This window comes from Tauraco erythrolophus, chromosome 3 (assembly GCF_009769465.1).
Source record: "Tauraco erythrolophus isolate bTauEry1 chromosome 3, bTauEry1.pri, whole genome shotgun sequence".
Classification (NCBI taxonomy): Eukaryota; Metazoa; Chordata; class Aves; order Musophagiformes; family Musophagidae; genus Tauraco; species Tauraco erythrolophus.
In genome coordinates this window covers 99,647,462-99,673,347 of record NC_141467.1, presented here as the reverse complement: position 1 = coordinate 99,673,347, position 25,886 = coordinate 99,647,462, and the positions used below count along the sequence as shown (strand labels likewise).

The following is a 25,886-nucleotide window of genomic DNA, read 5'->3' as shown; positions in this document are numbered from 1 at the left end:
GTTAAACACCTATTTGACTGTGCATGTCTTCTATTTCAAGCTGCTTTTGTTAAGAGGTTTCTCAGTAACTCTCGCCCGTACCTTGCAAAGATAAGGTTATTCCAGCTCTGACCATCATTAGAAGGTTGGCTCACAAATTGGTAGAGAGGCAATGCGATGGAAATTCTTGAAGAGCTATCTGCAAAAAGTTGCATCTACTCTTTTTGATTGACATGTTAAGCCTCTGCTACTGTTACTTAGTCAAGACTCCTCCAAGCTCAGGAGTGGTGCATCCCAAGAAAGAGGAAGTCAGGGAGAAATGCCCGGAGGCCTTCGTGGATGAACAAGGAACTCCTGGAGAAACTCAAACACAAAAAGGAAGCCTACAGAGGGTGGAAACAAGGACAGGTAGCCTGGGAGGAAAGCCAGGGATCAGGTTAGGGAAGCTAAAGCTCCGATAGAATTAAATCTGGCCAGGGACATCAAGGGAGACAAGGAAAGCTTCTATAGGTAAGTCAGTAATAAAAGGATGACTAGGGAAAATGTGGGCCCTCTCCAGAAGGAAAAGGGAGACCTGGGTATGAAGGGTCTTCATACCCAGGGTATGAAGAAGGCTGAGGTACTTAATGACTTTTTTGCCTCCGTCTTCACTGGCAAGTGCTCCAGCCACACTGCCTGAGTCAAAAAAAGAAAGGCAGGGACTGGGAGAATGAAGAACCACCCTCTGCAGAAGATCAGGTTCGAGACCATCTAAGGAACCTGAAGGTGCACAAGTCCATGAGACCTGATGAGATGCATTCATGAGTCCTGAGGGAACTGGTGAATGAAGTTGCTAAGGCGCTAACCATCATATTGGAGAAATCAGGGCAGTTTGTTGGAGTTCCCACCAACTGGAAGGGGGGTAACATAACTCCCATTTTTAACAGGGAGACCCCACCTGGAATACTGCATTCAGCTCTGGGGCTTCCAACAGAAGAAGGACATGGAACTGCTGGAGTGGGTCCAGAGGAAGGCCACGAAGATGATCCAAGGGCTGGAGCACCTCTCCTATGAAGATGGGCTGAGACAGTTGGAATTGCTCAGCATGGAGAAGAGAAGGGTCCAGGGACACCTTCTAGCAGCCTTCCAGTACCTGAAGGGGGCCTTCAAGAAAGCTGGAGAGGGACTGTTTACAAGGGTATGTAGTGATAGGACAAGGGGCAATGGTTTAAGCTGGAAGAGGGTAGATTTTGATTAGATCTAAGGAAGAAATTCTTCACTCAGAGGGTGGTGAAGCACTGGAACATGTTACCCAGAGAAGCTGTGGATGCCCCATCCCTGGAAGTGTTTAAGGCCAGGTTGGATGAGGCTTTGAGCAACCTGGTGTAGCGGAAGGTGGCCTTTCCCATGGCGGGGGGGTTGGAACTAGATGATCTTTGAGGTCCCTTCCAACCCTAACCATTCTATGATTCTATGACCTCTGAATTCAACCTTTCAGACAGAAAGGGTGCAAAGGAGTATCCGGAATGCTGAAATACCACAAACTTAAGCATCATCAAAGGAAATTTTTTTCAAGACAATGAGCCTCTGAAACTTGCTGACACCAAATACTGTTGAATTCAATAACAAAAGATGCATAAGAATATCCAGATATCTCAATAGAAATGTAAAAAGTAAACTGATGGGCTGCATGTGGATTCCTCAAGAAATTAATCTGCTTATGGAACGTTAAGGAAGAAACTATATATCCGGTGCAGTTTTCCACATCTTTCCCCAGAAACCAAGGAAGTTAAAACAGCTCATGCAGTAAGGTGTTATACAATAGTGATGATTTAGTCCTAAGAAAACCCATAATCTTCCTTCCCTCTTTTTTTTTTTTTTTATTCCCCTTTTAATTTAAGAAGGTTTTCTACCATTTCTGCCAAAGATTCTTGCCAAGCCTATTTTGGATGCTTTCCAATTTCTCCTCAGTTTTTCATTCTTTTTGCCTGCGTGAAAAGTTCCCATAAAGTCTTTAAATTCCCTGTATTAATTTTAAATAAGAACAAGCTAACTCTTAGTCTTTTCCCCATGATTCATATCCGTGGGCTCTTACATAAAATTTCCTATAGCTCTCATTTTCAAGGACAGCCATCCTTACAAGGGCATGGGCATGTGGAAAAGCCTTATGCAAAATGCACTGTAATTTTTTTGTCCTTATTAATATCTGTAGAACAATCAACCGAAATCACTATTCCCTGGGTAATGGAAATCAACATCTCCTTGGTTTCCAGCATTTGTAAAAGTATTGAAAAGGGAAATGGACTTTGTTTCTACTAGTTTTTAGTCTTCTTAGCCTACCTTATAGGTACTTTTCTGATTACTCAAGTGCAATATTTGCTTGTTGGGATCTCTGATATTTGTTCTTCTCTCAGACTCTCCTACCAGTGAAATCCAGAGGAACAATGCACTTATATGTTCTTCCTCTTAATTCAAATGTAGCAGCAGAAATGATGGGTTGTTTCCAAAGTTGTGTCACTCGAATGTATACTAGTCATTTTATTATTCTTTGGGAAAGAGTTTAAAAGCTAGGAAGGGAACTGTAAGCAGCTGCAACACAGGCCTGATCTGTCATCTTCTGCAAACTTTGTAAGAAGTTATAACACCTCCAGGAAATGATCCCATGGACCTCAATTCAAATCTTGCAAATCATGTGCCCTGAATATTTTCAGCTTACGTCAAGGAGGTGTATTTGTCTCCTTGGGATTGTTACTTCCAAAATTATTAGGAATGTTGATGGATAAGCTTAGCAGACCAAGAAAAAGAGCCAGGATTTTGTTAAGTCTTCAGAAAAACTTGTGAGTATGATTGTCACTAGGCAAAAAATGTCTAGGGAAACATCTGCACAATTTTTCTGTTGTGGAAGTCATTAAAGACTTGCATCCCAGGCTCAGCAGTATTTCTCAGCTGAGTTAGATATAAAAGTTGAGAGCAGCGTGGTAAGTATTGTAATAAAATTCAGAGCTCAAAATGGCAGCCACACACTGGTTAAAGGAGACATAAAGTGAAGGAGAAGTTAATATGTGGGAAACTGAGGCACAGAGATGCCTCATGATTTGCCTGATGTCTCTCAAGAAGGCAGTGATAGCACAGAAATACAGATACCTCAAGTACTGTCTAAATAGTTTTAGTGTAGCCACATTCCCCTACAATGTGATGTCTAATACAACGGTAGTGCATATTTCTGGTAGTAAATACAGGATTCTCCTCACACTAGATGTGAGCTCATTCCCAGCTTTGCCATTGATTTTCAGGATTATCTTGAGCAGGCTACCATAGCTTTGTGCAAGTTTACTATCTATAGTGTGGTGGTAATAAGGCTTTTTTGGCACCTTTATTTATCTTGGAGAGGTAAAGGCATTTAAAATTTGGAGTATAGGGGAGTTTATATGAGATTTTTTGGATAGATGAGATTTGGCCCATTTCAGTTTCAAAGCCTTAGATGTGTTTTGTTGAGGAAGCTAAGTAGGATTAGATTCAGGACCCTTTGTCTTATATTGCTTAGTACATTTAAGAGCTTACTGCAGGATCACGATATGTATGCAAAGTTGATGCCAAGTAAAAAGACAGACTGTTCAGAAAGTGATAACAGATCATTTTCTTGAACGACCCTTAACTCAGACTGAAGATGATGAATAGCCTTACCAGAAAACAGCCCAAAGAAAGAGAACAGCTAATGATACTCTTGGCACATCACAGAGAGAACATTAATGCAGTTTAATGAAATACCAGACAGAAAGCCAAATAGCTTGTGCATGACATGCATTAACAAAGTATGATCGGTCTCTTGCTGATTTATGTGCATGTGTGATCCAGACGAAGCTACAGGATTTCAATTGAGATAATGTGCATAAATACAAAAAAAAAAAGAAAAAAATTACTGATGCAGTGGCAGAGGTTGAGGGAATCTAATTGGAGAAGAAAATGAATAAGAAAAAAATAATTCTATTGCATTTTTGTGCTGAGCTGTATAGACAGTTCAGCAAGTAACTCACTAATCAGACAAGAGCTGGCTGACCTAGGAAAGGAGCAATCTCGCGTCTCAGCTAGTTGGGAAGTTTTAAAATATCTGCTCAAAGGAATGTTCAAAAGACACAAAACATACAGAAGATCATTTTGGGTTTCAATTAAGCTTATGGCTTATATGGAAACAGTTCCTATTATAGATTAGCAATATAGTTTGCTTATTTGGAAGCTACTTTATAATGATACCATTTTTATTTTTAACAGAAACTGTTTTTCAGCAAATGGAAATGCAATTTATTTTTGTGTGCAAACGCGTTGGTATATAGGTGAAAATTTTATTCCTTTAGCCTCTTTAATAAGCAGACAAAATTGTCTTTGTACAGTTTTGCTTGAGTATCTAAGTGCCACCTGCCTGCTTCAAGGATTGTGATGACACTTGTATTGAAAATATGAGGCCTTGACATAACTTACCTGTGGTCTGATTCTGCCAATCTCCACCACATTGACTGCCTTTCTGGAGGCTGGTTTGTATTTCTTCACCTTGGGAAGCCAGTGCTGTCCATGTGAAATGTCTCCAGAACAAAGATTGTATAGTAATTTGTGGAAAGAATTAAGATCGGAAGAGGAACATCTGATTTACAGCTCATTTTCTTGCCCTGGGAAATCAGTGAGTTCTTCCATCTGTTTTATGGGCAGGTAAGGAGGTATATGTGTTTCCACCTTTTCTCCCACTGTATACAAATAACAAACCTAGTGGTCAGAATCACAGACCACCTGAGTGCTAGGATCAGGTCTCTCCTGGATGAGCAAGGGATCTGATCAGGTCCACTTGAAGGTGGAGGAAGAACATAATGTGGCGAGATCACCTTGCAAATATGGATGTGACAATCTCACCTTGAACATCACACTAGAAATTGAACCTGCAGCCTGTAGAATGAAAGATCCTCAACTGCAGCAGCTGCAGCTGAGGAATCAGTTCTCTTATATCTAACTTAACTCTGAAGGTTGTTATAGAAAGTATATGAAAGACCTCATGACTGGTATTGTATAAAAGGAGGAAAAAAACTGTAGGACCTTGAAGCATTTTTTGCATGTTTACTTTTGTGATTGTCATGGTTTAACCCCAGCCAGCAGCTAAGCACCAGACAGACACTCACTCACTCTCCCCGAGTGGCATGGAGGAGAGAAGAGGAAGAGTAAAGTGAGAAAAGTCATGGTTTGAGATAAAGACAGTTTAATAGGTAAAACAAAAGCTGCGCGTGCAGACAAAGCAACCAAAGAATTCACCACTTTCCATCGTCAGGCAGATGTCCAGCCATCTCCAGGAAGGCAGAGCTTGATCACACATAATGGTTACTTGGGAAGACAAACATCATCACTTCGAATGCCCCCTACTTCTTCTTCCATCTTCTTCCGTCAGCTTCACTCTGAATCCTCAGACTTTTTATTTCACAGTGGGATCTTAGGGACTACCTCTAACATCTGACAGATTTATTGTCAGATTTTTTATTAAACTGTCACAAAATGTTTTACTTATTTAATTCACAGTAATTTACACAGTAATTTACCCTCTGAGTAAAGCTCAACTGGCCATAATGCTGAAGGTAAAAGTTTGGTAAATTAACAACATCCATCCATCATCTTCTTGAAAACAGCAGGCATTACAATAGTACATTAGGAGAGAATTTAGTTCTCAGTCCATACCGTTGATCAGAGGACTTGAAAGTGTAACAGTCCTGTCTGGGAAATCTTTAATTTCCAGTTTGACTTAAAGTCTGTGACTTTAGCGCAGGACTTTTCTGATTCAGTTGCTGTTGTGTTGATGAGATGATGTCAGATATGCTATGCGGCACTGAGGGAATAACGGCTGGGTACTAATGTTATATCTGTACTTGAAGTGTCTGCAAAGTACATACATTCATACTTTTAATACGTATTTGAACTCTTAAATATCTGGATCTTTAAACATTTGTGCTGTTGCAGCTGTCAAAACATCATGTGAGCAGTGGTGAGAAAAGTGGAAGGAAATCTTCCCATTGGTAGCCAGAGGAAAAGACTAGCTGAAATGAAATCCTGATAGTGTTCTCTTTCTTCCATGTGCACCACTTATTTACACAAAGAGGTTGTGGCAGTTGTGATGGGAAACAACTACATGCCTGATGGCTGGAATAAATTAACTTAAAACATACTATTTCAATTTTCCTTTTTTTTTTTTTTTTTTTCTCCTAATTTCTGCCAGAACAGTTCTAAACTTCCTGGAAGGTCAGAATGACAGTCTGAAATTGCCACAGTCTTGTGATGCTGAAAGAGCTATTTACTGTTTGGGGTTTTCAAAAAGGCACTTCAACTCTTCATTTGCCATTTTTAGGACTGGATTAATTTTTATCCTTCAGTCCTTCCACATTATACAGCAATGCAGAGTGACATTGACACTGGAGGCAGTTATAAAACATTTGCCTGAATGGTGTAAATCGACATTTATATAAATGGACATTTACACAAATGCCCATTGGACATGATAGTGAAATCTTGTCTTTTTTCAACTCATTATGAGATTTATTGTTCTCTAAATGGGCTAGTATCTCTCTTCCAAAATTTAATTTTAGTATTGGATCCTTCTTTGCTCTAGTTCTTCAGTGCTAAAAGCTGTAAAATTTTGTGACAGTTGTTTCTTTTCTCTCTTTCTCTCAGTACAACAGCACAGAGGCAGTGAAGAAAACTCAAAACACTAAGAGATTTGCTACAGTACATGTCAGTGGATATTTATTAGACACAGTCACTTTCTGTCCCAAAGCCACCCCTGCTAAGGCACTTGGCAGGAACTGTACTTTGGCTCTTATTATTTCTTCAGCTTGTTATGAATTTCTCCCATATGTTAACACAGACATGCATGCATCAACTGGAACTCCTGTGTACCCAAGTCCAGAAAACCAGAGAAAGGCAACCACCTCAGTGTCCGGTTTGCAGGGAATTTTTATAAAGAAAAAATGAAATTTGCAGTTGAAGTTTGCACCAGTTACCACTATTTGATTAGTTGCGGTGGAGGCCTATAATTAGCTCTTATTTAAGAAGGCATATGGCTCTGACAGATGGTAAAGGAAAAAAAGCAAGTTAGATAAACAGGGCTATTTGCACAAGATTTTCTGGTCTCCTTTGCTTACATTTTGCAGTACGATGCTTAGGTTCTAGCAAGATGGCATACTGTTCATTCGAGGAATGCCCACGTGTCTTCATTTTCTCTAAAAAAATAGCAAAATTAGTATTGCCTGCAAATGTTTAAGAATTTTTGCAATAGTAGAAGAAATTAGATTACAAGGAAACTTAGAAATTAGAAAATCCATATCTATTTTTTAGGGACTCTGAACACGAATCAACTCTCCTTGTGAGGCTAGTAGGATTTTCATGTGCTGAAGACCAAGGGACAGGACAGCCCAAAATGTGTGTCTGGATGCGTGAGGGAGGTAGTCATCCACTATATAGATTTGGGTTGTGTTTATAACAGTACAAACCGTGTGCTGTAGAGATCACTCACATTACAGGTAGGTGGGCTATAGCTAGTCCAGACTGAGATTTTAATGGCAATGCTAGCTATACCATGAATTATCGCCCTCCCTGTTCACCTATGTTAACAGACTATGTCATAGCTTCCAGTTCTCTTCAGGGCAAGGACATCTAGCTCAGTTTAAACTGCCTTCTGCTGTGATTTACCAACAGTTGACTTTCCACTGAAGCAGCTTAGGAAAGATCACATGAACCGCTGACACAACATGTCTGCGTGGGTAGTAACATAAGGTTTGTGGGTTGGAAGGTTTCAAAACGTTCACAGCTCTTTCTCAAGTGAGCGTGTTGCAATGCCCTTCATCTGTCTGTGCACGAGTGACCTGGGAGAACGAACCCATCTACGTTTAAAGGTATCATATGTCTCTGAGCTTCTTGTGTGTGGGAATCCAAGTATAGAGATATGCTTCTTGTAGCTCTGAATTAATCTGAAATACAAATGTTTAAGTCTGCACTGTTATTCATAAAGAAAATATTTACTGTAAAGCTGTGTTTACAACTGCAGCATCTTGATTTCCCCACGTTATTGAAGAGCATCTCTTTCATTAAAGGAAAGCTTAGCAGAACCCTGCCTTTCCATTTATCTGAACAGCAGCATAATAATACTGCTTTACTCAGACAGCAAGAGAAATTCGAGAAGTTGCCAGCAATTGAGTAATTATCTTGTTTCCAGTGCTATACTCATAAAGGCATTAAAGAGGCTAGATCTAAAGTTAGATCTGTTTTCCATATGGATTTTTTCCTGACTCTATAATCACTCCCTGTTCACTTTAGACCTCTCGCACCATGCTCAATAAATGAGAGAGAGATAATTCTGGAGAAAGCAGGATGTAAACCTGAAGTCATCTTTTTAAAAGGCCATATTCCCTGGAGTTGTAATTTTATATTTAGAATAAAAAAAATATGACTTTCTTTGTTCTCTGCCTTGCGTGGGGGATAGGAAGTGATGTAATCTTTCCTGTAGCAGAGTGTCAGGACTAAGTCGTCTCATTTCCTCCTGCCTTATTTTGAAAAAGTAGTAATTAATCCTACTTCTCTGGGCTACTGAATAGAGGACAGAGTCAGGGCAAATCCTATCTCTGTTCTTTCTTTGCCAAAATATACTAAAAGCAGAGGTAACAGAGGGCTATAAGTGTGATGTTTTTCCCTTTAATTCTCAGAAAAGCTGTAGTCAAGTCCTGTAAGTTTAACAGAAAAGTTGTATAGGAGAAAATCTACTGTGAAGGAGGTTTTTCTGGAGAACACAGTTTTTCATGTTTCTCTTAGATCTCATGCTCCTTGCTGTGTTGGGAAATCGAACATTATTTAAAGTTAGTCTTAGCAAGGTAGTCAATTTTAAAACAAACCAAGCTCTTAATTCCAAGACTTTCTTCATGTTCCTGGTACCTGTTGGAAGCAGCGTTAAAAGGTAACGCAAAACGATGTGATGATGACCACGGTCACTGTGCGCGGTCTCTGTAGGACAACTGAGAAACTCTTCCATTGCAGGGCAATGGCGGCCAGTCCCGCCCCGGCACGGCCCGCCCGCTCCCGCCGTGCCCGGGCCGGGCGCGGGCGGTGCCGGCTCAGGGCGGCGCTCAGCGGGGGCCGCCACCCGCCCCGAGGGGCTCCGCGGCGGCAGCGCCCGGCGGGAGGCTGAGCCCGCTGCGCCCGCAGGAGCGAGGTGGCAGCGCAGGCGGAGCTCCCGCAGAAACACGGCCCTGCCCGGGCCTCGGGGGCGGGGGGTGCCGGAGCCTGTCCCTGGGGAGGGCCGGCGGTGGGAGAGCGGCTGTGGGGGGGTGAGCAGTGGGGGATCTGCTCAGCGGGGTGGCAGAGCTGGGAGAGGGGTGAGAAAGGTGAGGGGCGTCAGGGGGTCCGAGAGAGAGAGAGAGAGAGTGGTGGTGTCATGGTCTGCCCCGCCTGAGACAGCAACAGGGAGCGCCGCAAGAGAAACCCAAGATGAAGGGCATTCTGTGTCATCTCCCCACCAGGCTGAAGGCAGCAGCTTAAAGGAAAGGAGTGAACGGAGCCAAGTCTGTGCTCAGGGCTGCAGGAGAACCCCCTCCTTGCCCACCTCACCTTCCCTGGTGCCCCTGCACAACAGATATGAAGCTCTGGAGGTGGCAGGCCCATCGACGGATGATGTGGCTGAGGGTCCATCTGCACTGGAGGTGTCACCAGGGTCAGAAAGGACTACCTGCTGTATCATGACCACCTCCACAAAGAAGAAAACACGGGTAATAGTTACAGGTGACTCCCATCTGAGGGGAACAGAAGGACAGATATGCTGGGCAGACCCTCCTCTTAGGGAAGTCTGCTGCTTCCCTGAGACATGGGTTAAGGTCATCACTAGGAGCAAGTCCAAAGGAGGGCCACAAAGATGATGCAAGGGCTGGAACACCTCTCCTCTGAAGACAGGCTGTTCAGTTGGAGAAGTTGGGGCTGTTCAGCCTGGAGAAGAGAAGGCTCCGGGGTGATCTTATTGCAGCCTTCCAGTACTTAAAGGGGGCCTACAGGAAAGCTGGAGAGGGACTTTTTAAAAGGGCATGTAGAGCTAGGACAAGGGGCAATGGCTTTAAACTGAAAGAGGAGAGATTTCAGTTAGATCTAAAGAAGGAATTCTTCCCTCTGGGGATGGTGAGGCACTGGAACAGGTTGTCCAGGGAAGTTGTAGGTGCCCCATCCCTGGAAGTGTTCCAGGCCAGGCTGGATGAGGCTTTGAGCAACCTGATGCAGTGGAGGGTGTCTCTGCCCATGGCAGGGGAGTTGGAACTAGATGATCTTTGAGATCCCTTCCAACTCAAACCATTCTATGATTCTATGATTCCTTTCTAACTATTGTTTTTTCTTCAGAAACTCTCTAAAACATACTGCCTTTCACTCATGGCTTTGAAGGTACCCTCCTATCAGAGGAACATTACCTCATGCAAGAGTTCTGAGTTGGGGGTTGTACGATTAGGCATTTACATGTTTTAAAGCTCTGAAAAATAAATATGAACAAAACTCCAGCTTTTCTCAGAGGTCACATTATGCCAATACTCTTGGGCAAATCTGGGTCTCAGACCAGGATGCCTACCATCCTTGATAAGATTTGTTGGTTAACATTCCAGTTTTCTTTGGCAGTTACAGACATCAGGAGGAAGCACAACTGAAAATGTAATTATGGAAAGAATCTAGCTGTCGAGATTCAAGCATGCTAATCACTTACATGCCAAACAGATTGCAGAGGGCATAAAACTGTCCAGTCCTACTGCTTTGCAAACAGCAAGGGTTCATATGACATAGGTGGCTCTGGGGAAATCATTCATCATCGTGTCAGCTACGCCAAGTCATTGCCATTTTAAAATATCTCCTTGACAGAAATCAGAGGTTGAGATATGCGCGTGTCACTGTCAGTTGATTCTGCCAAGGTGAGTTCATTGTTTTTTTGCTCCGTGAAAATGTTGTTGACATAGAATAGCTATGAAACTTCTCAAACCGTGTTTATAGAGATGGGTTTTTTTTAAAAAAAAAAAAGTGAGTAACGGATGGTTCAATTAAAGGAGACTTAAAAGGAAGAAGAGAGATAATTTAAGCATGGTGGAAGCAGAGGAAGGAAGCTCTAAAAGGTCAGAGTTGAAAAATGAAGAAAATGGGATATCTGGAGAGAACAATTGAGATAATTGGCCAGTGGAGTTTGGGAGAAGGACTGCTAATCTATCTGTTATATGTATTACGGTCTTAGAAATATCAGGGGAACAGTTCCAACCTTCAGAATATTATCAACATCTTTGATAATTCCCTAGAAATGTCTTCCTTTCCTCCAATGAATGGAAGTGGTGTGAAGGTGCTACCAGGGGAAATTACACAAATAAGAACATTCGAAAATCAGTAAAACTTAGGTCCCTGTCACAGCTTTGCACCAGCTGAGGGATGCTGCCAGTCTGGCCAGACAATACTTTCAGTTGATATACCAGTGAGTCCTTCAAGTAGAAGGGCAAGCTATTCTGGCATATCACAGCCCTTCAAAACACAAATAGAGTAGCACATTAGTAACTAAATTTAATTTCATTATCAACTTCATCAAATTTTACCTACTACCAACAGCAAAGCTATGATTAAATGAGTTTGGCCAGCTGTCACGTCTCTGTAGGAGACTATGGTTTCTGGTGGTGTCCTTCAGGTGCCAGTGCTCTTTCTTCAAGATGTTAAATAAGATTTTCTTATCCATTGCTTACTTCTTTCTACTTTCTTATCCCAAACCTTCTTATATGCTCTTGTGGTTTTATGCAAAATTATCCTATCCTATCCTATCCTATCCTATCCTATCCTATCCTGTCCTGTCCTTTCAGGGTCTTTTGCACATCTGCCACAAACACCCACCACCCCACCCCAGTGCCTTCCTACTGGCCGTGGTCATCAGAACAATACAGAATCACAGAATCATAGAATGGTTTGGGTTGGAAGGGACTTTAAAGATCATCTGGTTCCAGTCCCCCCTGCCATGGGCAGGGACACCTTTCCCTACATCAGGTTGCTCAAAGCCTCATCCAACCTGGCCTTGAACACCTGCAGGGATGGGGCAGCCACAACTTCTCTGGGCAACCTGTTCCAGTGCCTCACCACCCTCATTGTAAAAAATTTCTTCCTTACATCTAATCTAAATCTGTCCTCTTTCAGTTTAAATCCATTGCCCCTTGTCATATCACTACATGCCCTTGTAAAAAGTTTCTTTCTAAATATAGTTTCTATTCTCGCTAAATTAGGCTGAAGATAAGTAACAAATTTGTTTAGAGGTCACCTATCCATCAGTTCCTTCCTTGTAAGATTATCTGACAGATGTTTTCAGGGGCCTCCAGGATCTAAGTAACAAAACCTCTCTCTGATTGTTTAAAGGCATGAATAATTTCTGTATGATGTGCTGCACTAACGTTCAGAAATCTTCATCTGTAGAAACTTCCAGATGGGAAGATTAGATAGATTAGTGTGTATTTGGGGAAACTTGGTAAACTGGATATGGAGACAGAGGGACAGCAGGGCGTGATATACTGACTGGTCCGCACAGGCTGCCAATGCTCTGTGTGTGAAATGGTACACAACTGCAAAGAGCCTTTTTCCCTTCACTTTTTTAAAAATGCCATTGCTTTGTAGTCTGTAAAGGGATTCCGAGAGGTGGTGGTGGAATGGCAATATATTGCCTGTGGAAAAATATAGAAGGAGAGAGATACATCAGTAGGCTTTTCTAATTCTCTGAAAAGAGTGGTTGCAGAGCACAACTATCCTGTTCATGCTTGTAGTGGTTCTTACAGCCCTGAAAGCTCTTTCACTTTCCAGATACTTTGAAGACTTATTCAAACCAAAGAAGATAAGCAGTAAGTGCCACTTAGGAAAAGGAGACAGGAAAAGAGGATTCCTTCTAGCTTAAGGAACACTGCAAGTGTCACAAATAAATCTCCTAAGAAGTAAATTTACTGAGTAAAAGCTCATTACCACAAAATTAGACTTTCCTTGTTGAGTTCACCAAAACTCAAGCCTTTGAAACTGTGGAATAAAAAGCTAAATGCAGGTCAATAAAGTCTTAGTTCCAGCTCTCACCAGAGAGCGAGAGCTCCCAGTGGTTTCCACATACTATGTCTGTTTTCCTTGGACTGCTGAGCAGTGCAGGCATAGCTCAGAGCTGTTTGCGTAACCAAGGTTATGCTAAAAAAGATTTGGGAAAGCCTGTAGTTTCAAGCTTCTCTCTGTGCCAAAGGACAGAGGTGCTTTTGTGAGCACAGCTGTGCATCCACTATATCTCATGCCATCATCCCTCTCTGAACAAGGTCTGCAGTGGCGAATGCCAAGCTTATTGCCACTGTCTGTTAGCAGACACAGCTGTGGGTTTAGAGAGACATGAGTGTCAGAAGGTATCTGTGATGGTTTGATGGGAGGGGGGACGCACACTGATGGCAGAAGCTGGCCACCAGATCGGACTCCCATCCCCCTCGGGGTTTGAGCCAATCGGCACCTCTGCAAATTGCCCTATTTACATCGGAACAAAAGAACTGGAAAGGTGTGCCTTTGCCCAGGAGCGAGGAGAGGGGAGGGGGGCGCTGTCCCCGCTCCCCGGCGCCCAGCCGGGCGACTGCCCACGCCTGGCCGGTGCCACCCACTGAGGATGGCGGCAGCGGAGCCACTTGGGGAACTCGGGGAGAGCCCCGCTCCTGGGGTGCCCACCAGGCCGAGTTCACCCAGAGAGGACTGAGATCTGAGAGAAATGGCCACACAGACACTAGGTCAGTGAAGATGGAATGGGACGAGGTATGCCGGAGCTGAGTTTCCCCTGCAACTGGTGGCGAGACAGCAGGTGGCTCCCCTGCAGCCATGGCAGTCTCGGTGGAGCAGAGACCCACTCACAGCCCGTGGAGAACCCACGTCGGAGAAGAGATGCGTGGGCCTGAGGACGGTACGCATCTAGAGTCTGTGGGACGACCCCCGTTGGTGGGAGGTGTTTTGTTTAAAGGAGATACCTGAGCCCGAGGACAGTCGTGAAGCATGGGCACAGGTAGAGACGCATTTAGAGTCTGTGTGACGACCCACGCTGGAGCGAGTAGCAACAGTTCCCTAAGAATCCGAGACTGTGGTAAAGCCTGCACCAGAGCAATTCGATGGGGAAGGATTGCATCCTGCTGGTAGGACTCACGCTGGAGAAGTTTGTGGATTTTTCCCCGTGAGTAGGGGATCCACTGGAGCACGGGAAAATGGTGTAAGGACTCCTCCTCCTTTAAGAGAGGAGCAGCAGTAGCAACATGGAATGAACTGACCTGCACTCCCCCAGTCCCTGCCCCCCTGCACTGCTGGAGGGAGGAGGTAGAGCCGGGAAGAAAAGGAAAGGGGGGTGAAGAGGTGTTATTTTTAAGATCTGGCCTTGTTTTCTTTTTATTCTCTTAAGTAACTGGTTTTGCTTGTCTTTATTCTTTTAAGAAACTGTTAATAAATTGTTGTGCTTTAAGAAAGCTGAGTTTGTTTTGCCCGGGACCATGGTTGGTGGGTGCTCCCTCTGCTCTTGTCTCGACCCTCAGTCCTTTTATTATATTTTTCTCCTCTCCACTTTACTGGAGAAGGAGAGAGCAGCTGTGTGGAGTTTAGTTGCCGGATCAGCCTAAAACCATGACAGTATCCCAGGAACAAGGGAAAGTTTGTAAGAGTGACTGGGGTGAAGATGTTTTCATGGAGTAGACTAAGGAAGCGTATGTTTGGTCCAGATACCACTTCTTGTTAGTGAAAGGCCCTCAAATACAGTCATACAGCCTGGTCTCTGTACCTTAAAGCACAGAGTACATCAGTGAATGCAACTGCCTGAAGGGCAAGATCTATGGAGATGTTATCGTCCCCTTTTGTTTGAGGAGCAGGATGCCTGCATTGCCTTCAGCATTACTAAGACATCTTCATGCTGCCACGTGCAGTCCTCTGAGGAAACTCCTGCCACAGCCTGATATCATACTTTGAGAAAGAAGCAGGCTGTGGCCATTGAAACAGGCAGGCATGGGCTGTGCTTAGGAGCTGACCAGGCACTCATCTGCTCTATTTCTCTGCCAGATCTCTGCAAAGGTAGATCTCTGTGCTTAAAACTGATAATTTCTTGTCCCTGTAGTATCATATGTACGCACGCTGATTTAAGACGACCCTAAGCATTGCAGCATGTCTTGACTTTGACCTTTCCGACGAGAGAAATCACTCTATACCACCTTGCAAATCTAGCTTCTAAAGCAATTACACACTAGGAGTGGTCTGCACCGGAGTGTGTTTGAAAATAAAATGACATTAAGCTTTCTATCCTAGAAGAGTACCAGTATATCAATATCCAAATCAAATAACATAAAGCTTCCTCTGTCTGCCAGCTAGGAATAAGAATGCATTATACCTCTAATATGATTTTTGCCGTGTCTCTAATATGATGAGGTTTAAATTAAAATAAATATGACTGCATGCTTTTGAAGAGCTAATCAGGCTGAGGTATTCCAGCTTACCTGGGGTAGCACAAGGAAATAAACGTGTATTTATCTAGGCTGCCTGGACTTATGTGTAACTATTGTGCAGAATATGGGATGGGAAGACAACAGCAAGGTGGAACATTTGGGCTGTTCCTGGGTGTGCTTGCTAAAAGTGAATAATAGGAAAATTATTTGAATGTTGTCTGGATGACGACCCTATGGTTCTGCTAATTGATTAGCTCAAGTTTTATTGGTCTTATGATTTTTAAATATTTTTTTTTGAAAAGGTGCTTCTTTGTTTATGCTATTCCTGTTCCAGCAGACCAGGCCAACAAAAGCTAATCATTATAATGACAAAACTCCATTCTCTTCTCTACTGTGGCCTTTAGTACTTATTTTTTTAAAAAAAAAAAGTCCTTCCTCTTCTTTTATTTTTTTTCCTCCTAACCAAACGTTACCTCAGGAAATCTTTAGTCCTCTGTCAGTCTTGACTCACTGACTTCTGATTGCAAATTATGTAGGATTCTTGCACTGAAAAGCATAGCAGTAGCTTTAGCATAGCAGATAGACCTGTCTTGATTTGAAACTCTTGACGAACCAGCAGTCCCTAAGACTTTCTGACCTGGACTTTTCTCTTAACACACTTCATGGACTCAAAACAGTTCTGCAAAGGCCCGAATTCCCAGAAGTACCTTCTGAAAAACTGTTATTTGTAAAAATCATGTGCCTGCTGGCTTCTTGATGATGATCACAGATCTGTCTCTCTTTTAAGGACTGTTACTGGCACAACTTTTTTAAGCACATCTTGTCAGGAGAGTTCCAAAATACCATTTGCTAAAGGACTGTATTTCAAAAACTCAGAGTCCTACAGCACTAAATGCTGGAAAGGGACAAAACTGGCTGTGATAGTTTGATGTGGGGGGGTGTTCTGGTGGCAGGGGAGGGGATTTGCTCCCTGTGCCACCAGATCTGAGTCCCATCCCCCTCGGGGGGTTGAGCCAAATCGGCGCCTCTGCGAATTGCCCTATTTAAGTTGGGACAAAGGTGCGGGTTTTTTTTAGGCGGTCTTTTGCCCAGGAGCGAGAAGGGCGGAGGGCGCTGCCCTCGCTCCCAGCTCCTGGCCGGGCGGCCGCTCGGGCCGGGCCGGCGCCATGTGCTCAAGATGGCGCCGGGGGAGCCGCATGGGGGGCTCGGGAAGCGCCTCGCTCCCGGGGTGCCCGCCGGGCCGAGCTCCCCCAGAGAGGATTAAGATCTAAGAGAAGACAACCACAACGACCAGGTCAGTCAAGATGGAGCAGGAGGAGGTGTGCTGGAGCTGAGGTTTCCCTTGCAATCGGTGTGAGATGGCAGGCGGCCCCCCTGCAGCCAGGGTGTACTCGGCGGAACAGAGACCCACTCGCAGCCCGTGGAGAAACCCACGTCGGGGAAGAGATGCCTGAGCCCAGGAGAGGTCGTGGAGCAGGGGATGCACGACGAGGTACTGTTAATAATGGGGCATGGAATGCACGACGAGGTCGTGGAGGCATCTGGAGTCCGTGGGACGACCCACGCCAACGCGAGTGGCAGCAGCTCCCTAAGGGGCCGAGACTGGTAAAGCCCAAACTGGTGCAATCCATGGGGAAGGATTGCAATCCTGTGGGCAGGACTTATGCTGGAAAAGTTTGGGGATTTTTTCCTCGTGAGTAGGGGATCCACCGAAGCAAGGGAAAAGTGGTGTAAGGACTCCTCCTCCTTTAAGAAGGGAGCGGCAGGAACAACATGGATGAACTGACCTGCACTCCCCCATTCCCTGTCCCCCTGCACCGCCGGGGGGGAGGTAGAGCCAGGAACGAAAGGACATAGGGGGTGGGGAGGTGTTGTTTTAAGATCTGGCCTTGTTTTCTCCTTCTTCTCTCAAGTAACCGGTTTCATTCCCTTGTGTCTCTTGTTCAGTAACTGTTAATAAATTGGTTTGTTTCAGTAAAAAAACCTGAGTCATGTTTTGCCCGGGACCATGGTTGGTGGGTGCTCCCTCTCGGTTCTTGTCTCGACCCTCAGTCCAAAAACCACGACACTGGCTCTGAGAACATTTTGCAAGAAGCTGTTGCTTAGGGGCTGTGGAAGTAGAATTAGCAGGGGATTCTGCTTAACAGCCAAGACACAACTTGAAAGTACGTAACTGTGGTGCCCAGTTGTTCATTAGATAGTCACACAGGCATCACAGGCTCCTCCAGAAGGAATTTATTGCAGTAAATGTTGTTGCCTCCAATGTGGGTTTTACAGCTAAGCAAGTCACGCTGTTTTCCTGTCAGTGAAAGAAGAATTATTCAATAAGCAGGGGACTTCAAGCGAAAATTTGCCTCAGTCTAAAGCATGGAATGTCTTTTTTTTTTCGGATGAATGATGTCTTAAATTACATAGACTTCATTGTAACCAAACCAAAATACATACGGTGGAGGTACCTGAGAGTTAGGAATGACAAATCCCACCTGAGTTCATGTGGAGCTTATTTGTGATGATCTGATACACAAGCACACAAATGAAGCTATTGACTGTTTGATTTCAATGGGCAGAAGCTTACGGTTTTGGTTCTTGAGTTCCTCAGATCAATCCCTACTGTGTGGGCCATCTTGGCAGCTCTCACATGGGTCAAGGCCCTGAAGGATTACACAGGACTTCTAAAAAAATGGCTGCTTTTTTCTCTTTCTGTAGTTAGATTTAAGATGCCTCTGCACTGCCAGGCTCTACATTTGAGATGTACTATTGGCTATTGTCCCCCCTCCCAGGTAGTAACTGCTGGTGGCACCAAAGATGACAAGAAAACTCCCTCTTCTGAAAGATGCCCATTACAGATAAAAGGTGAAATTTCACAGGTGAACACCCACAGTCCTCTTGGTGCTGCGTAGCAAACCCCCATGGAGACATTTGATGCTTTAGCTTTCCTTAGAAATAAAGTTAATAGAGTAAGTGCTGTCATTTTGAAATCTAGCCTGCCTACAGTTTAACATCTTTTCCTTTAAATATCATGTTTGGGAACCTGCAAGCCACAATAACAATCTGCTCCATTACCATTAATTATTCAAATGTGTTTAATTACAAGTACTAATACAACTGGCCTAGATAATCCTGAGGTGAAAACATAGGAGAAAAAATTATCGCCCTGCAGAAATCACACCAGGAGTCTGTCTGTGTTTTGTGCAGGTGATTCCAGCCTTTGCTCAGCCTGCGTTCATGAAAACAACGTTTACAGCAGAATATTTCAGATTTTGTACAGGAATGAAGAGATCATTCTTAATGAGTCAATGAACTTCAGAGTGCACCTTCTTCTGGATGGCGAAAGGGTGAGTTGTATCTGGATGCTCATAAAAACCAGGAGGGCTGGGATTCCTCTTATCTAACTTAAGGTGTCCCTTGCACAGATATCTCCATTTGAGAAGTTGTCATGGGGTCCCTGTGCTATCACAGGTCTCATCAATGTAGCTGGTGGATGTAAAAACATGATTTATCTGACCAAATACCAGCATCTGCATTAGAAGATGATCAACTGTCCTGCACCCATCACTATCTGTACCTATACTGACAAGGCTGCCTGGGGTGGTTTTTGTTTGTAAATGCCGACGCTATAAACATCTACATTAGGTCAGATTGACCCTTTGCACTGTGCCTGTTATGAAGAGTGGTCTACACCTTGACTTTCCAATGTAGCAAGATGTCGACATATACTGGTAAATCAGCATATCACAGACGCAGGTGTATCAACCATAATTTGTCATGTGTGCACTGGATCACTCATTCTACATATCTGTGTAGATCCACCTCACCTGATAAAATGGGGAATCTTCTGCATCTTGCTAGGACCAGCTTCTACTCCTACCATCCATTACTGTTATCTTCTCCTCCTCCTCTCTCCTTGTGACTGTTGTTTGCTACAGCAATGGCAATATTATGACCAAGCTACCCAGTTCCTTTCCACCACTCAGAGGCCTCCTCACGCTTCTCCTCAGTGCTCCTGATTGCAGGAGTGCATGGCAGAGCTGGTGGAGCTTACCCTTCCTATAGTCCACATACAACCACTTTGCTTTCTGTCGTGTCCCAGCTAGAATGGGTTCATACTGGGAGCCGTCTCCCCATTCGGCATCCATTCCTTCAGCCAACATGAGCACCCTCACAAGGGAAGTACATGATCTGAAACACTTGTCTTGGGAGGCACGTTTGGCTTCCTCTTACTGATGTGAAGCTAATGTCTTCCAGTGATAACTCCTGTTCCCAGGAGCTACAAGAGAGGAGCCAACTTACAGTACGGAGAGTACTATTTCACTGGACACTTAGAAAGAGGAGAAAGTGTCGTAGTAGAATAACACTGAGGCTTGGCCTAAGGTGTCATCGCTGTGCTTTGCCAGCACAAAGACTGGTACAAATGGCATTGGTACTTCCTCTCAGTAATTATGTCAGACACGTCTTCAGCTGTTTTTTGCAAAATCAGCATGAAAAATAGTTCCTGTAAGTTATGCAGCCAGTGTAAATCAAATGTTGTGTGTTGAACTTGGGGCCAGAGATGCTCACCTGTCTTTCCTTGTATAACTTTGAATTTGAGCATTAAGAGATTTAAAATTTCTAGTTTGTCCTATTTCAACCCATATATACACAGGTTATATAAAAATCTAGATTAAAACAGCTGGAGAACCTAATTTAAGTTTATTTCACATGCTTCCCTTTCCCTCCCACTTTTTATTGGTGATTTGGTTTGGTTGTTGGTTTTGTTCATCATCGTGTCATCAATTTATTCCTCCCTAGAACTGTTGTTTTGTGCTTTTATGAAAAATTACTAAATGCAAGTTTATCAATATTTGTTAGGAAAATGTTCCAACATGATTAATTGAATATTAATGTTATCCTTCCTCAGAGGAACATCTCTGATTAAAAGTCCCTCCCCTCAAATTGCAGCAGTTTCCGCTAAGTTGAGCAGGGATGATTTCTGATTATTTTTGCAGTAATATTCAGGAAAGTTGTGCACCTCACAAAATGAAAAAAAAAAAATCCCAGAAGATTCCTTACAGCTAAAACTTTTTCTGACTCTCAATGTGCTGTGTGCATCACACTTGTCTTTTCATAGGAGGTCCCCTGGGAAAAGGACAGCTGCCCAATTCTATACTGCAGTATCTCTGTATGATGAAGTTGCTTTGGGTTCTCATGGGTGTAGAATAACAGGATAAACCAGTCAGCTGGTCCCAGGTGAGGGGATGAAGGCACTATAGAAAGTCAAATGCAAAATATAAAAAGTCTAAAACTTTTTGCGTGTTGAACAGGTTAGCACAATTCACTCCTGCTTAATGCTCCTAGGCCTCTTTTTTCTGCTTTGAGGTCTTGTCATAGAATCATAGAGTCATAGAATCATAGAATCATGGAATGGTTTGGGTTGGAAGGGACCTCAAAGATCATCTAGTTCCAACCCCCCTGCCATGGGCAGGGAAATCCTCCACTACACCAGGTTGCCCAAAGCCTCATCCAACCTGGCATTGAACACTTCCAGGGATGAGGCATCTACAGCTTCTCTGGGCAACCTGTTCCAGTGCCTCACCACCCTCTGAGTGAAAAATGTCTTCCTTATATCTAATCTAAATCTCCCCTCTTTCAGTTCAAAGCCATTGCCCCTTGTCCTATCTCTACACACCCTTGTAAAAAGTCCCTCTCCAGCTTTCCTGTAGGCCCCCTTTAAGTACTGGAAAACTGCAATAAGATCACCCTGGAGCCTTCTCTTCTCCAGGCTGAACAGCCCCAACTCTCTCAGCCTGTCTTCATAGCAGAGGTGCTCCAGCCCTTGGATCATCTTCATGGCTCTCCTTTGGACTTGCTCCATCAGCTCTGTGTCCTTCTTGTGTTGGGGACTCCAGAACTGAATGCAGTATTCCAGGTGGGGTCTCACGAAAGCAGAGGTCACAACTTTACGAATTTGATATGAATATGGGAGAGACCAAAGCGTGCCGCTCCGCTGGGCACTGTGTTCTGAAGAAACCTGCTATATCCACAATTATTTTTTAGAGACAGTTTTGCATCTGTCACATAGTCTCATATGTTGGATGCGATCCTTGTGATATGACATTGGCAAAACACCTAGAGATTTGTAAAATATTTTAATTATTATCTCTGCTCATAACTTCTTGACTTACTTAGCACACAATGGACACAATTTGGTTTTGTGTCAATTGTGTGCTGCGGTGAGTTTTTTTCGTTGAGGGTGATGGATCTGACACTGTTTTTTCTGTAAATGGAAGTGACGATAAATAGACAAGGAAGTTAGACTGGCTAATGGAAGCATTGAGTTCATATGCTCCATGTAGTTTCTATTGTCAGAGCTGGAATTATCAAATATTATAACAAGGGAGCAGTATACTTTCTCCTCATGGTGCTAGGGTAGTTTTGTTCATGAGATAGGTTGCTGAGGTAGGCTCAGTACAAAAAAAAATCCCCAAACAACAAAACTCAATGTGCATGTCCATATTAGATTATTTGCTACTAGTTTGTGTGTGTTTGTTTGTTTGTTTGTTTTCCCATTCCTCTTACATAACCCTAGATAAGCTTAAATGTGGAAATATATCTTTTTTGTCTGGCATTAAGTGGAAAAAGCCTCAATTATCTGCCTAGAAGTGGCACTGAGCATACCTTTCACCATTTAAAGGGTGCTTTAAAACTCTCTGGTTTATTAGATGCCTTTTTCTATATTATCCCAGAATGCAGCATGCTTTGAATTCATAGGAAATAATACTACAGGGCTGAGGCAGCCTTTACTTTACAAAGAAGTCTAATTTATTTTCGTAAGCTTTTGCTTTCATTCTTATTAAAGAAGGAGCTCTGCTTCTTTCATCAAGGAATAAAACAGGTAACTTGTCTGTCTCCTTGCTTGCTGGCTGCGTTCAGGGACAATTTAGTAGCAGGGAGAAGACAGAGTGAGGCAAGCTGTGATATCACAGTGGATTAGATTTTGTAATTTCCAGAGACATTTAAGTGTGATGGGACATCCAGATCATTCAGTCTGACATTCTGGCTAAATGGTTAAATATTATGGAAACGCATCACAAGAACAGTGGAAACTTCAGTTGTAAGTATTATCACAGCTCTTAAAAGCTACACCAAAGATTTAACTGTAAGCCTGGAAAATTAGAATTCAAAACTGAAATGATGCACTTCATTCCAGGCCAGTTCAACAGAAAATGGTGTACTTTGCTTTGTATATACTTTTTATTGTATAAAATACTTTTACTTTTCATATACAAATTCTTTCCCTTGTACAGATTTCAAACGATGCTTAGTAAAATGCATTTCCCTATCAGTGCAGTCCTTTGGCAAGAAAGGCAGAGGTTAGAAAACAGCCTGAATTCAGGACAGCATCTTCTGAAACATTTTGTGTGCTCATAGATGAATATGGGGTCTTTTTGCACAAGCTATGAGGCCCAAGGTGGGAGCAGTAAGGGAAACGTAGGCACATTGCAACAACGGAGAACAGGGTATTGAATTTGCAGATGTACTTTCCACAAGACGTGGGATGACGTTAAAAGAAAATGCAGAGTAATATTAAGCTGATGTAAACAGTGAAGAATTAATCAAATGAGAAATGACAAAATTAATTTCAGCCTTGTTTCATTTTAGAGGGAAAAAAAAGAAAGCATGAAAGGCATGTACTATTTCAAAAAAAGCTTTCAAAATTTTTGGTCAGAACTGTCGTGTTTTATTTTTGACTGGAGACAAGACCAGTGTGTGAAATGTAATACTACTTCCCAGAGGTCAGACCTTCTGAAATTCCTTTACTTTTATTTGGGTGTGTGGATTATCACAGAACAGAATTATATTCCTTGTTTAGTATGAATGTATTTCCGCAAACATCTTTATTTTATCTTTCATCTTTATTTTATCTTTCATGAGTTGTGATTTTAATGATTAACATAGCTGAGAGGTCAAAGAACTTTGTAAAAAACACTGGAAGACCCTTCACAGAGTACCTGGGAGGACACTGCTTTGCTTTGCCAGTCAAACATTAGTCGTACTCCAGAGAAATTTTTCAGACTAATTTCTTAAGTAGGTTGATGTGAAAATTTAAAGCTTTTATTCAGGGAAGTTATACAGTCTGTAAATGATAACTGTGGAGAACACCATAATAGTCCCAGTAATGCTAAAATAAGCAAGCAATATTTTGTTTAAGGACAACATTATTTCATTCAGGAGATTGAGGAATGATGGAAATTTCAGTACCTTTTCTGTAAAAGCTGTGGAAGGACCATTTTGGTTTTTCCCATGTAAAGGATCTTATGCATCTATGTTTCTAATATGTGGAAAAAAAGGAAGACAAAGGAAAGTCCAGAAGGTACCAAAGCAGTGTAGGAACTTGTGTCATGTAATTACTATATGTAATTCTGTTGTGTCTCAACCTGTACGTAAGACTTTTAATGATATTTTCTCATAAAGAGACCAATGATTTTTTAACAACTGTCCAATTTGCACTTGTCTTAATATTTACACCTCCAATATACAAAGGAAAACATGTTATCTGTGTAGTGAGAACTGTGATTTGATTTTATGTCATTTTTTGCACTGTTCTGAGCAGTCTGATTTCATTACAGTTTTGGGATTAAAAATATCTTACACTTGTACTTTAATGCATGATCCCATGCAGTGATGAATACCTCTAAGTCTCTCAGACATCTGCTCATTGCCTCAAGGTGTTTTGAGCTGGTGTCACTAGCTGTTGAACTTGTTTTAAACACAGATTTCAGTGACAGTTGCAGGTGCTCAGCAGTATTAGGCATAGACCCAAAATTTCATCCCTTCTGTTGAAGAATAAGGTTTGCTTTGTCTGAAGAACTACACTTGAGTTGAATTCCTAATTTAAATTCAGACTGTAGCTTCAATAATGATTATTTCCTTTGCAACTGCCAGCAACTGTGATTTTTAGTGACAACAACTCATTAAAAAGGAAAAAGTCTTTTTTTTCTGAAAGACATACTTCCAGGTGTTTTGAGACAAACACAAAAGAGAAAGCACATTTCCAGTAAAGAGAAGCTGGAATTTTCTCCTCACATCTCTGTGCCTGTGGTCATGCTAGAAGGAATACCATTTTACTTCAGAAGGGTTTAAAGTTTACATCTTTGATAATTTTGTCAACGTACAATCAATCCTTTTCTCTCAATTTTGTTGCTACAGCAGGAAAAGGTACACTGTAGATAGAGTTTCACCTTTGGAAAACCTAGCTAAAGATGATTTATTTTATATATTTTATGAATTCTATCTGTCAAAGCAGATAGATGCCTCTGACATTGCCTTCAGTGTATTTTTGGTATAGTCTGTTGTGCTACAACAGATAGGTGCTCATCAACTCAAGAAAGTAGAATTCATCTTGCCTAATTTAAGCCATCTAAAATTCAAGTCTATCTAGAGCAAGATATTTCTCTAGGCTCTATCTATTGTCAATGGAAAGAGACAGACACAAAGAGAAATAAATTGTCCTTTTCCAATCTGCACCTCAGGATGGGTCAGCACACTGTGTGCATCTGCTTGTTGCTTTCCACTGACAAAAGACAGAATCTAGATGTCTCACTTACCTTTTTGTGGGAAAAATTGGGTAAAAAGAAGTTGTATTTGTATTACTCTATCTCCAGTGAACAACTCCAATTTTCTACTTGCATTCCTGTGCGTCTCCTATTGTACTCTGGTATACAATAAGGGATGCTTACACTCACAGAAAAATACTATTTTGGTAATAAAGGGAGTAATTTTTTTTCATATTTCCATTTAGATTGATAGTAATAAAACCTTTTTTTTATTCAACTGAATCTACATTGCTGGGAAGAAAAGACATTTCAAAGGAAAAAATGCTAGGCAACTTAATCCTGCCATTCTAATTTATTTATTTCCATTGATTATAGTTGCTTTAACTGTGCCAAGCTGGGATGCGTTGTCAAATGTAGTTCTTTCCAGGTGAAGGTAACGAACCGATTGCTCCCTTCATGCATTGTTTCAGAAAATCCAGTGAAAGTATTCCATTGACAATAAAAGAAGAGTAATCTTACTGGTGATACCCATTAGGTGAAGGTACCAGTGAGCTGGCTTATGATCACACAGGATATCTTCAGTGATTTTGGTGAGCTGAATCCTACCATGTATAAACGTGCTCAGCACACTGCAACAAAGTGAACAGTTAAACTTCCATTAATTGAAGCTTTAAAAGCAACAAAAGCCTTTGAATTTTACAAAGAAAATGGTCTGGATGAGAATCAATGATCAGCTTCCTCTGTGAATCTGTCAAAGGCCAGAAAGGGTGACTGGGAGGAAAAGGAGGAAAAGCCTTAGTTTGCTGAGAAACAAACTAAAAGGTTAATGATGTGAGACCAGAAATTGTCAGAATTGTTTGAGGCATTTCTGATCGTTTTAAGTCATAAAATTTGAACCTTGCATTGATTACAGGTA

At 42.4% G+C, this 25,886-nt stretch overlaps 1 protein-coding gene across 1 annotated transcript in view; it reads left to right on the top strand.

The window, feature by feature from the left end:
- Positions 1-25,886, top strand: part of FAM135B (family with sequence similarity 135 member B) — a 155,879-nt gene that overhangs the window by 57,089 nt on the left and 72,904 nt on the right. Inside the window, exon 3 of the mRNA XM_086609581.1 lies at positions 18,633-18,772. Within this exon, the coding sequence (XP_086465707.1) occupies positions 18,633-18,772 (140 nt within the window). The remainder of the gene's footprint in view (positions 1-18,632; positions 18,773-25,886) is intronic.